Source organism: Gossypium hirsutum, chromosome D04 (assembly GCF_007990345.1).
Source record: "Gossypium hirsutum isolate 1008001.06 chromosome D04, Gossypium_hirsutum_v2.1, whole genome shotgun sequence".
In the NCBI taxonomy this organism is placed as follows: Eukaryota; Viridiplantae; Streptophyta; class Magnoliopsida; order Malvales; family Malvaceae; genus Gossypium; species Gossypium hirsutum.
The window spans coordinates 6789915-6802183 of record NC_053440.1 but is presented as its reverse complement, the minus strand read 5'-3'; the positions used below and the strand labels follow the sequence as shown (position 1 = coordinate 6802183).

At 36.3% G+C, this 12269-nt stretch overlaps 1 protein-coding gene across 3 annotated transcripts; it reads left to right on the top strand.

Annotated features, from left to right (window-relative positions):
* Nucleotides 1-2465: 2465 nt before the first annotated feature.
* Nucleotides 2466-11412, top strand: LOC107934347 (lysine-specific histone demethylase 1 homolog 3). Of its 3 annotated transcripts, XR_005912387.1 has the most exons (9): nucleotides 2468-4633; nucleotides 4972-5113; nucleotides 5252-7552; nucleotides 7681-7774; nucleotides 7899-8266; nucleotides 8760-9440; nucleotides 9530-9604; nucleotides 9959-10449; nucleotides 10540-11412. XR_005912387.1 is itself a non-coding variant. In XM_041091823.1 (8 exons), the coding sequence occupies exons 1-8, from the start codon at nucleotides 2937-2939 to the stop codon at nucleotides 10022-10024; spliced, it is 5424 nt and encodes a 1807-aa protein (XP_040947757.1). In that variant the 5' UTR covers nucleotides 2468-2936; the 3' UTR covers nucleotides 10025-11412. The 3 variants fall into 3 exon arrangements, 2 of the variants coding, with proteins under 2 accessions (XP_040947758.1, XP_040947757.1); XM_041091823.1 differs by having other exon boundaries at nucleotides 9959-11412; XM_041091824.1 differs by lacking the exons at nucleotides 9530-9604; nucleotides 9959-10449; nucleotides 10540-11412 and having other exon boundaries at nucleotides 2466-4633; nucleotides 8750-9424.
* The last annotated feature ends 857 nt before the right edge of the window (nucleotides 11413-12269 follow it).

Genomic DNA, 12269 nt, shown 5'->3' with positions numbered 1-12269 from the left:
AAAATAACAATAAAAATAATAATACATTTTCTTTCGTCTCTTTTCTTTCTTTCTTCTTTTCTCCCTCTCTTGTTCTTTTTTTTTTTAACTAATACTTTAAAAATGAGCCAGATGGGGGAGTGGGGGAGGAAATGCTAGGTGTGCCGCCTATCAGATAGGGGTCACTAGTGCCGCCTATCAGATAGGCACCATACCCCCATACCCTTTCTATATTTTTATACCACGTATATACCAGAACGAAAAAGTGGTGACGCCTATCACTTTGGCACCACTACTAAAATATTATTATTTTTAACTAAATTCTGTCAGAATCCAAGGTGGTGCCACCTATGCACCACCCTTTACCCCTTTGAATGTACCATTTTGGTACATAATTTTTAGAACATGCCATTTACGTATTTTTTTAAATATTATATATAGGTAAAAACCCCCCAAAAATGACGACCATCAACCAAAAATTATGTACAAAAAACCAACTTAGATTTACTTTGTTTATCGTCCACTAAAAGTATGAAAGGATTATACAGTGAAAAGTTGTACAATGAGATTTTCAGCATTTTTTTTAGAAATTTATGAATATTTAATATATTTTTTCTACAAGATTATAATTTGAAAAATTAATTTTCATAATATAAAAAATAAATTTTAAATTTTCTTTCAAAAAAATCCGATAATTTAAAGATTCTAAAATTGCCAAATTGATATTTTAATTTCAATTTAGTGACTAATTTAACTATTAAACTTTTGAGTTAATGCATTGTGTGTTCAACTCGTTAGTAAGTAATCTGTAATTTTTCATAGTTAAATGACAAGAAAAACAAACTTACTAATAATCAGGTAATTATTATATCCATGAGTCAATGTCCACTTTAAAAGAAACCAGTCTCAAGCTTGAGCTAGCTTGGTTCTCCCATAAAACTCATTTATAATTTAAGAATAATTAAAAACATATAATTTTAACATTAATGTTTATATATTTTTATAATTAAATTTAAATAAAAAATATTATTTAATTTAAATTCGGAGCTCAATCGACTCGAAGATAAAAAAGTTGTTGTCCAAACCCAAACCAAAGTCAAGTCAAGCGGAAGGAGCCGAGTGGGAACAAGACTATTGGTATAGAGCTTATCTAAATATATTTTAGGAATACTAATTTAATGGTTCATGTGATTGTGCATTTAGGTAAAAGTATTAGGGAAGCCTATGTACTTAGGGGTGGATTGCATTTCGGTTCTTCTATTGAAAAAATGGACAAATTAATCTTCATACATGTAAACTAACCCATTCGTTAAAATTTTCTATTAAACGATAACGTGGAACGTTAATTTAAATGATTAATTACTAATTTAGTTCCTGAACTATAGCTAAAATATCATTTTGAAACTTTCTTCAAAGAATTCTTAACAATAATTCTAAAAAATAAAAAAATAAAAATAAAAAAAATATTAAAAATATTAAATAGAACACATTTTAGGTTACAGGCGCCTTTCATGGTGGTTCTACAACATTTTTAAGGGAATCTATTGGAAATGCAGTATCTTTTTAGTGTGTATGAATATGTTCGCTATTATATGCACTTACAGCTAAATATGTGGTTCATCTGACCATAACAATTTGGAAGATATGGGAATTGGAATTCTGGGTGATGTAGGTTACAATATGGTCTATTTTTATTTAGCCTTACTTTTATTTTTATTTTTTTTAGTTCTGATCAACTATTTTAACTTCGAACGTAACAAAAATCATTATTGAGATCACTTTAAAAAAAATTCTGCGACAATTTTTTTTCAAGTTTTAAATTTGATAAGATGTTATAAATTAGCACAAAAAGATAGATAGCAACATGGTGGAGGTTTTATAACAATCAAAATAATATTGAAAGTAGAGTAGGATATTCAAATTGTTTCCTCTACAGGATGCCTGGACTTAGAGGATGCTACACACGCCTGGGTCCTACTATAGTAAAGAGCTTTTCTTGCTAATGCAGTTGTGATTGTCACTTGAGAGCTTTTCCTACTATACTAAGGAAGCTAATAATTAATTCATCTAATCACAACAAACTTTTTAACATTTTTGAAGTTATATAATTAGTCACCACATAATTTTTAATAAATTTTAAGTTTTTTAGTTGTTTAGAATTATTATTAAGAATTTTTTAAAAAAAAATAGAAAATGATATTCTAACTATAATCCAGGGACCAAATTAATAAGTAACTATTAAAATTAACGTTTTAAGTCATTATTAAGAAAATTTTAATGGAGTGATTAGTTTACACGTTTTTGAATATATAAAAATTAATTTATCTATTTTTTAATAAAGGGGTCAAATATAATTTACTCTTTCTCGATACGTTTAAGTGTATATTTACAATGTGACTCAAATGGTTAATTTTAAATAGTTACATGATTAAATTGTAACTTTTTAGAATAGCGATGAATGTGTAAATTTATAAAGGAATGAGCATGGGTGTCTAAAAGTCTAATTCCAACAACAGCGACCGTTAACTTGCGCCTCTCAGTCTCCTCGACAAATTCCATTATCGCCAACATTTTCACTGCTATTCGTCCCTCAGATCTGGTTTATTCTCCAATCTCTGTATCTTTACATATTTCTTCAGGCCATATTAGTTATTTTGAAAACCCTAGATTTTCCTTTTCTTTTATTCTTTTTGAAATCTTATTTCCTCACTGGGTTACGTGCACTAGAGGGAGAGTAGGGCCTAGGCATTGAGGATACTTTGTGGAAAACTCATTAATCGGAGGAAACTCTATCCATATTTAGCTGTAAATAGAACATTTTGGTGAATATTTAAGGATTTGCTGAGGCTTGGAACTTTTTGGTTTTGGCTTCGGGACTTTTGGCTTATGGCTTTAGTTGCTTGAATGAAGGAATTTTTATTCGAAATTATGAGCTTCGGGCTTTTGGTTATTGAGACATGGAAAGTGATGACGGTTCAAACTCCAAGGCAGGTCCACAATTGCAATTTGGTTTGGGGAATAATGTTGAGCTAGGGCTAGAAAAGGTTACATTACAGAATTCTTTGAAACTTAGGAACAAGAAAATGGATGGTGGTGGGGGCTCTAAGAAAAGACTAAAAGTAACAGCGGTGGAGGTTGATGTTGATTCAGATGATGATGAGCCCATTTTGTCCTTGTTGAAGTTAAGAAAATCTAAGAATCCTAAAAAGGATAAGGCTGGATTGGAAGGCAGCGCTGGGAAGTGCAAGAAGGTTGAAGTTAAAGCAGTTAAAACTGAGGGCAAGAATGAGGAGGATTTGGGGGGAATGAATGATACGTTGGCCAGCTTTAGAAAGAAGCTAAAGGATCCCAAGAAAGATGTTGATCTAGGAGCAAAGAGGGAAAGGGATTATTCTTTGAATAAGTCTGTGGAGGGTGGTGGAGTTTTGGATGGGAAATCTGTGTTGAACACTGGTGTGAAAGGTCAGGATATTGGTGAAGACAGGTCTGATGTGGTTACTGATACAGTTGTCGAAAGAAAGCATACAGGGAAAGTAAGGAGAGCCAAGTTTGATTCAAAATCCAAGCCCATCGAGGTTGATGATGAATCCAGAGCTAAGCTAGAGGAAGATCAGAATGAGGGAGGTTTGTCGCCTGAGAGTGGTTTGAATCAACATTCTCACGAGGCACAATCTGATTCAGTGAGGAAATCTTGCCCAATTTCGAGTTTGAAACGTAATTGCAAGGGTTCCTATCATGCTTCTGCTTCAAAGAATCCTAGCAGAAATTATGGTGATAGGTCTCATTCAGATTCTAGTTCAAGCTTCTCACATTCATCCTCCAAAGAATGCAACACAGCTGAGAATCAAGGATTTGACCATAGTGTGTGTCAACAAGAAAGCATTTTGGAACCAGTTGACTTAAATGTTGAAAAGGGTCCTACAGAGGACCCATGTAGGTCACCTAAAGTTTGTGACAAAGAAAAATATGGGCATTCCAACATTGAGCTCAGGGACAATTGCTCAGCAGTTGACCAGAGGAATAAGCCAGAAAGTGAAGGTTCACCACAAACTAAACATAATCTGTTACCGTCTGTTGTTGATTCACTGAAGATGGAAGAGACTTGCACTGATGTTCCAAATGCTTGCGCTGAGGAAAACTCTTTAGAAAACTCTGTTCATCCCAATGAATTTGTTGCCTCCATTCAGAGGTGCAACTCTGCTCTCCGTCAACCTTCTGAAGATGCATGCCATGGTGCTTGTGGTCCCACCCATGATACCCTTTTCATCAGCAAAGAGGCCAATGTTGATTCTCCCACATCAACACCTGATGAAAATGAAAGTTTTCATGAAGATGCAGTCTCTCTCCCCAGTTCTGAAATCAAAGACAGTATGTCATCAGCTGTCCAGCGAGGTGGGCGCAGTATTAAAAAGCGTAGACATGGAGATATGGCTTATGAAGGGGATGCTGATTGGGAGAATTTGCTAAATGAGCAAGGGTTTTTTGGAAATCAACAGTTTGCAGACAGTGATCGTTCCTTTAGAGCAAAAGAGAAGTTTGATGAGGCAGCAGTATCATCTGGACTGAAAGCTCGTGCTGTGGGACCAGTTGAGAAGATCAAATTTAAGGAGGTCTTGAAGGGTAGAGGTGGGCTACAGGAATACTTGGAATGCAGGTTTGTGAATATTTATATAATTTTGTTTGCTGTTTGTAATTGTTATGAATGTTTATGAGTGTGGATTCCTTTTTATGCTCTCATTCTGTTTTTGTTTTAAACTATAACCATTAATTACATTGAGACCTTGGGTGCCAGGTAGCATCTTTTTGTAGTAATTTTATTTTTTGTGATCTGCGGTTTGGCATCTATAATATTCATAAACTTTAAGGATTTGTACTGGTCACTTTCTTTGATAGGAGCTGGTATGATCGCTAGTTTCCATTGTGCTGCATTCAGTTTTTCTGTTTTAAAAAATTATGTTTTCTTCTATGGAATTTAATTTCTTGGTGCTGCAGGAATCATATCTTAGGTCTTTGGAGTAAAGATGTTAACCGCATTTTGCCTCTTGCTGAGTGCGGTGTTAGTGACACTCCTTCAGAGGGTGAACCACCCCGAGCTTCCCTAATCAGGGAGATATATGCATTTCTTGATCAGGGTGTAAGTGTTTGCTCTTGAATGAGTGAAAATTTATCCATATGTTTGTTGATGGATACTTTTTTTTTTTTTGAATTTCTCTTATTTTAGTACCTTTGTAAAGTATGTTGATCTTGAAGTTTGGATAACCTATCTTTGCAGGGTTACATAAACTTTGGAATTGCTTCAAAGAAAGAAAAAGCTGAGCTTAGGGTTAAGGATAACCACAAGCTTCTCAAGGAAAGAAAAAATTATGGCAATTCAGTGGCCTCTGTTGCTGATTCAGAGGATGGAGTTGCCTTCATCCTTGGCCAGGTCAAGAATTCTGAAGCCTCTTTGGATGCAAAGGTCGGTGTTAGAGTTGATGATGAAAACCAGGCTTCTGAAGCCACAATACCTGAAGTGTTGGTTGATTCGATCACATCAGAATTACCTTGCGGAAAAGAACAAAAGGAACACCCAAGTGATAATTGCCAGCAAAATGGCAGCATCAGTGCAAAACTAAACCCTTTATTGATTAGTTCGCAGGTTCCAAGTGCAGATCTATCTTGTGATGCTATTGACATGGGAATAGCCCCTGTAATAACTCCAGAAGAAAGAAATGACTCACATTATGTTCAGTCTGCAACTTATGATAAACCTGATGGGAATCATCAACTGCAGGGTGATGCAGAGGTCAGAAAGAACATCATAATTGTTGGAGCTGGTCCTGCTGGATTGACTGCTGCACGCCACTTGAAACGTCAGGGATTTTCTGTAGTTGTACTTGAGGCTAGGGATAGGATAGGAGGTCGTGTTTATACTGATTGCTTCTCTCTTTCAGTACCCGTGGACCTTGGGGCTAGCATTATTACTGGAGTTGAGGCCGATGTGTCAACTAATAGAAGACCAGATCCATCCTCATTGATTTGTGCACAGTTGGGGCTAGAGTTGACCGTGTTGAATAGTTCCTGTCCTCTTTATGACATTGTATCTGGTCAAAAGGTTCCTGCTGATCTGGATGATGCTCTGGAAGCTGAATACAATAGTCTTCTTGATGATATGGTGTTTCTTGTTGCTCAAAAAGGTCAAAAAGCAATGACAATTTCTCTTGAGGATGGTTTAGAATATGCCCTAAAAACGCATCGGATGGAAGAAATAGGAGCTGATATTGAAGAAATAGAATCACATTCTTCAGTGGAAGCTGTCTATGACTTGAAAGCAAGCAATGGAAAAAAATGTTCTGAAGGGGAGATTTTGAGTCCTCTTGAGAGAAGGGTTATGAATTGGCACTATGCCCACTTGGAGTATGGCTGTGCTGCTCCGCTTAAGGAAGTGTCTCTTCCCAATTGGAATCAAGATGATGTTTATGGCGGCTTTGGAGGAGCCCATTGTATGATTAAAGGAGGTTACAGTAAGGTGGTTGAGTCTCTTGGAGAAGGACTTCTGATCCACTTGAACCATGTAGTCTCAAATATTTCATACGGCCCAAAGGACCCTGGGATTGATAATAGTCATCATAGGCAGGTCAAAGTTTCCACATCAAATGGCAGTGAGTTTTCAGGAGATGCTGTGCTGATCACTGTGCCACTTGGTTGCTTGAAAGCAGGAGCCATAAAGTTTTCTCCTCCATTGCCCCAATGGAAACATTCTTCCATACAGCAACTTGGTTTTGGAGTACTTAATAAAGTTGTTTTGGAATTTCCAGAAGTTTTTTGGGATGATACTGTGGATTACTTTGGAGTGACTGCTGAGGAAACAGATAGTAGAGGCCATTGCTTTATGTTTTGGAATGTCCAAAAAACTGTTGGGGCTCCTGTTCTTATAGCCTTAGTGGCTGGTAAGGCAGCTATTGATGGTCAAACTATGAGCTCATCAGATCATGTAAACCATGCTGTACTTATTCTCCGAAAACTTTTTGGTGAGGCTTCAGTTCCTGATCCTGTTGCCTCAGTTGTGACTGATTGGGGGAGGGATCCTTTCAGTTACGGTGCTTACTCCTATGTTGCCATTGGAGCATCTGGAGAAGACTATGATATGTTGGGCAGGCCTGTTGAGAACTGCTTGTTTTTCGCTGGAGAAGCTACTTGCAAGGAGCATCCTGACACAGTTGGTGGTGCAATGTTGAGTGGACTTCGGGAGGCTGTGCGATTAATTGACATATTTACCACTGGAAATGATTATACAGCTGAAGTAGAGGCAATGGAGGCTGCACAGAGACGATCAGAATCAGGAAGGGATGAAGTTAGGGACATAATTAAGAGACTTGAAGCAGTTGAACTTTCTAATGTCTTGTACAAAAACTCTTTGGATCGTGCTTGGGTTTTGAGCAGGGAAGCTTTACTACGGGACATGTTCTTTAATGTGAAAACCACTTCAGGACGATTGCATCTAGCCAAAAAGTTGTTGGGTCTCCCAGTTGAATCCTTGAAATCCTTTGCTGGGACAAAGGAAGGGCTTAGCACACTCAACTCATGGATGCTGGTATTATTGCTTTTCATGATTTATTATCCATCCTTGGGTCCTAATATGAATTTGTTCTACTAATGCATATATTTAGTGGCACTAAATAATGGCTTTGATGTTTATTGTGTCCATATTGAAATTTATAGGATTCGATGGGGAAAGATGGGACTCAGCTGTTGCGCCATTGTGTTCGTCTTCTTGTGCTTGTTTCAACTGATCTACTTGCAGTTCGTTCATCAGGTACTTGTTTATTGTGCTACCGTATATATTTTTCCGTAATGTACTTGCACAGTATGTGTGAAGTTTTTCTTTGTATGTTAAATAAAAGTGGCTACAATGACTTTTTTATTAATAATTTTTCTAGGCATAGGGAAAACTGTGAAGGAAAAAATTTGTGTGCATACAAGTCGTGATATACGTGCTATAGCAAGCCAGCTGGTTAGTGTTTGGCTTGAAGTTTTCCGTAAGGCAAAAGCTTCTTCAAAGAGAAAATCCCTTAAAGATACTGCTTCAGGAAAGCCGCCTCTACACTCACAACATGGTGCTTTTGAGAGTAAAGCAAGCTTGCAGGATCCGTTTCCTGCTGGAAAGCAGTATCCTTTCTATGCGAAAGAGAATGGCAAATCAGTTGATATGGAGGTGGAATATGTCAACCAAGGGATGTCAGAGGAAGAGCAGGCTGCCTTTGCTGCTGAAGCAGCTGCCCGAGCTGCAGCAAAAGCAGCTGCAGAGGTAGGTCTTTCTTGTACCCTTTCTACAGTGGCATATTAATATTGATGCATTGTCCTTAAACAACTGTATACCACCTTGTAGAAGGCTTATCTGTGTTTTCGGATGTTTGGTTTTATCTTGTTTCTCTTCAACACCAAAAGATTTATAGAGCTTATACCTCTTTTGGTGTTAGCTTTTTCAGCATCAGCCTTCTCATATAGCCTTTTAAGAGTATGTCATGAAGGCTTTTCTACTGTTAAAGAATTGAATGAATGCGTTTTTTTCACTTTTGATCAAGTTGATATCAAAAGTTGATAGACTGATAAAATATGGGATAACTTGTGATAGTATTTGACATCAATTTGAAAATGCAAAGAGTTGCCCAGCGGTGTGGTATAATCATATTATTCATGTAAATTTTGATCTTCATCTTCAATAAAAAAAGTTCCTTCTTTCTTTCCTACTTTGTTCATGGACTTGTGCTCATAAAGAGATTAACTATAGTACTTCGCAGGCACTTGCATCCACAGAAGCCAACTGCAACAAATTGCTTCAGCTTCCTAAAATTCCTTCTTTTCACAAATTTGCCAGAAGGGAGCAATACGCACAAATGGATGAAGGGAAATGGCCTGGTGGTGTTTTAGGAAGACAAGATTGTATATCAGAAATAGATTCTAGGAACTGCAGAGTTAGGGACTGGTCTGTTGATTTCTCTGCTGCTTGTGTTAACCTTGACAGTTCCAGAATGTCAGTAGATAACCTGTCTCAGAGGAGCCACCTGAAACTTAGAGAACACTCTGGAGAAAGTTTGGCTGTGGACAGCAGTATCTTCACAAAAGCATGGGTTGATAATGCTGGTAGTGAGGGGATTAAGGATTGTCATGCCATTGAGAGATGGCAGTCTCAAGCAGTTGCTGCTGATCCAGATTTCTTCCATCCTACAAATTTCAAGGATGAGGAAGATTCAAATGCTAGTTCAAGGCAAACAACCTGGAAGCATGATGGACGAGCAAATGAGAGCTCCATCTCCCAAGTTTCTGTTAACAAGGAGCGATTTGAAAATCATCCCCATGGTACTGATCGTATTAAGCAGGCTGTCGTTGATTATGTTGCATCATTGCTAATGCCCCTTTATAAGGCAAGAAAAATTGATAAGGAGGGATACAAATCGATAATGAAGAAAACTGCGACAAAGGTTTTTCTTCTCTTTTCTTTTCACTCATTAGTTCTCAACTTTTTTTTGCCTCTTTCCAGCCTGGTCATAGGCTTTTGTTCTTGTACCAGGTAATGGAGCAGGCAACCGACGCAGAGAAAAACATGGCTGTTTCTGAATTTCTTGATTTCAAGCGCAAAAATAAGGTATGCATATGCATTTCAAATGTTCTGTTTTAGGTTTATTATTTACCCAGTCTGCCTATAACCTGTTGGTTCATCTTTTCTTTTTTGTTTTCCTCCCCAATTTCAAAGATTCTCTGAGACACGCTACTGGCTTTATAATTGCTATTGAGATGATACAACCAGGGATTTATTGCTTTTGTTAGGCTTCATTTGTACATTAAATTTGATTCATGATTCTTATTATTCTGATTTTCTTTTTCACATCACTTTAACAGATTTCCTCACAAAGTTGCTAAACTAAATAGTTCTTGCTTCCCCTCTTTTAGATAGCTAACCTTGATGCATCATTCTTAAATAAATGCTTTCGACATGCAGATTCGCCCCTTTGTAGACAAATTGATTGAGAGGCACATGGCAATGAAGCCAATCATGAAACCATGATGGTGTTAAGGATTGACTGACTGGTTATGCTTTATTGGTTGCTTCTCTGCAAGACCTATAAAAGCCTCTCTCTGCTCAAGTTCACTGCCTTAAATTATGATGATGCTGGAAAAGAGTTATACAATCCACAGTTCATGATTCAGGTGTCCCTGGAACCAAAAAACATGATTCAGTGTTTTACAATCTGGATTGACCCTCAAAGGAAAGAAAAAGTCGCCCAAATTAAAGCCTTGCTGCAAACTAGATCAGAAGCGGTACCAGAATATGGTAGAAGCATTTTGGATGCTGAATTGGTTTCTTTATTGTAAATGAGATCAATGAAAGTATTATGGCCATCATCTCTTCTGGATTGTGGGAAAACTTAGTGGCGTCGAAGATGACATCAAGATCCTTGTATTATTGGCACAAAGACATAACTTCAAAGGGTGGTAGTCAAGATTCGAAATTTTATTATTGGATTCCCACAGATTAGATATTACTTGTCTTACTTCTCTTTTTTATTTTGATGTTTACAGCTTAGAATGATGACAAGGATACAGAGATCGTCTATCTGGGAAATACTTCAACATTATCCTGATTTTTTAATTAAGCATCAGTTGCTAACTTCAATTTCTTTCTTCAATTCTTTGTTGAAGGAATGATGTTTACATGGATGGAATGAATCTGAGGGGCAGTTGAACTGCATGCCATCTGCATGCATGAAATATATATATTTTCTTCATTCCATGATATAAGCCTTGGAGCTATTTCCTATATGACATTTACATTGAAAATTGCTTGTATCATCAGTTTTGAAAGTGTAAAGCAATTAGCATATTAATATTGTATAGCGATCGACTGCTGGGTAAGTTATTAGTTAGAGAAATGCCAATGGAATGCTATAGCTGGCTGTTTCAATTGATATACTTTGTATGCAGAAGGTGAATGGAACATCCTTTCCGTTTCTGGGTTACTTGTTCATTGAATGCATTTCAGTTGCTCATGCAAGCCTTAGATTCTGGTTTTCGCGGCTACATCAACAACAAATACTGCTTTCTCACTGCAGAAAGGTTTCTTCCCAACCGGGTATGGTTGTAGCCAAGGCCAGCCTTGTTCGATCCTCATCATCATTTCGACAGAGGATGCTTTATTTTCACCGCAAACTTTGGCAAAACCTGCTTAACTGTGTCTTCCCCGTTGCTTCTTTCAATATTTAACACAAACCCTATTGCTGAAAGCAAGTAAATCTTACTGAAAAAATCGATTTCAATAGCAGGATGAAACATCAAGGGAGGTTCTCGCCTTTTATTATTTGGCTTCATTTTCTGTTTCCTTCATAGATTTTTCTTAAATTACTACCCTGAAAATTGTTAACAATTGATTTCTACTTTCAAAAAAGAATATTTATATGAGCTTGCTTCTCTTTTGCCTCATGCTTGTGAAATCCGTCTCCTTTTTTGATGTGAATCATCTGTCTTTTATGAGCCCATTGTTTTATTTTCAATCTCTGTAGTAGAAGAACAAGTGTTATTTCTTTTAGGGTCTGGGTCTATTCTTTCACTATACATTTTTTAAAGTTTAACATCCTTCCTATTAACTTTATTTTAATACTAGATAAAATTCATAATCGAGTCCAACTTTAAATCAAAATAAATTCTCTTAACATTATTTTCTCTATCCACAAAATTTGTTAGTCTTAAGAGCACTAAATTTCTTACCCATTTGACACAAGAAGAATCCACAATCCTCCTTAATTATGATTTGCTTGCATACCCAACATTATTGACAAACCATTAAGGTTAGTCTATATTTTGAAGTATTAATTATGGTGGGATTTTTTAATTCTATAATCTAATCTAAAATAATAATATATGTAAATGAGAATTGAGTTTTTCACTCAATTACATTTTGGTCTATTATTATCCAATACATGTTTAACTTGATGATTATTGTATTTGATATAAATAGATGAAAAGGTAACGAAGTAAAACTCAACTCATAACAATCATGGTGTTTTCCTTGACTTATTTCTGAAGTTATATTAAATAATAATAAATAAATTAAATTATAAAATAAATAAACAGGAGATACAATTCTAGTACATATATATTATAAAATAAGCAACTGCTAAATTGTAAGAAGAAAAGGAAATGATATAGTAAAAAAAAAAAAACACAGTGCACTAGAATATCTGCAAAGGAGGCTGTTCGTTCTATGAAGCTGCTTTTTCCAACACTGACACTCTCTTTCATCATTTTCCTCTTCT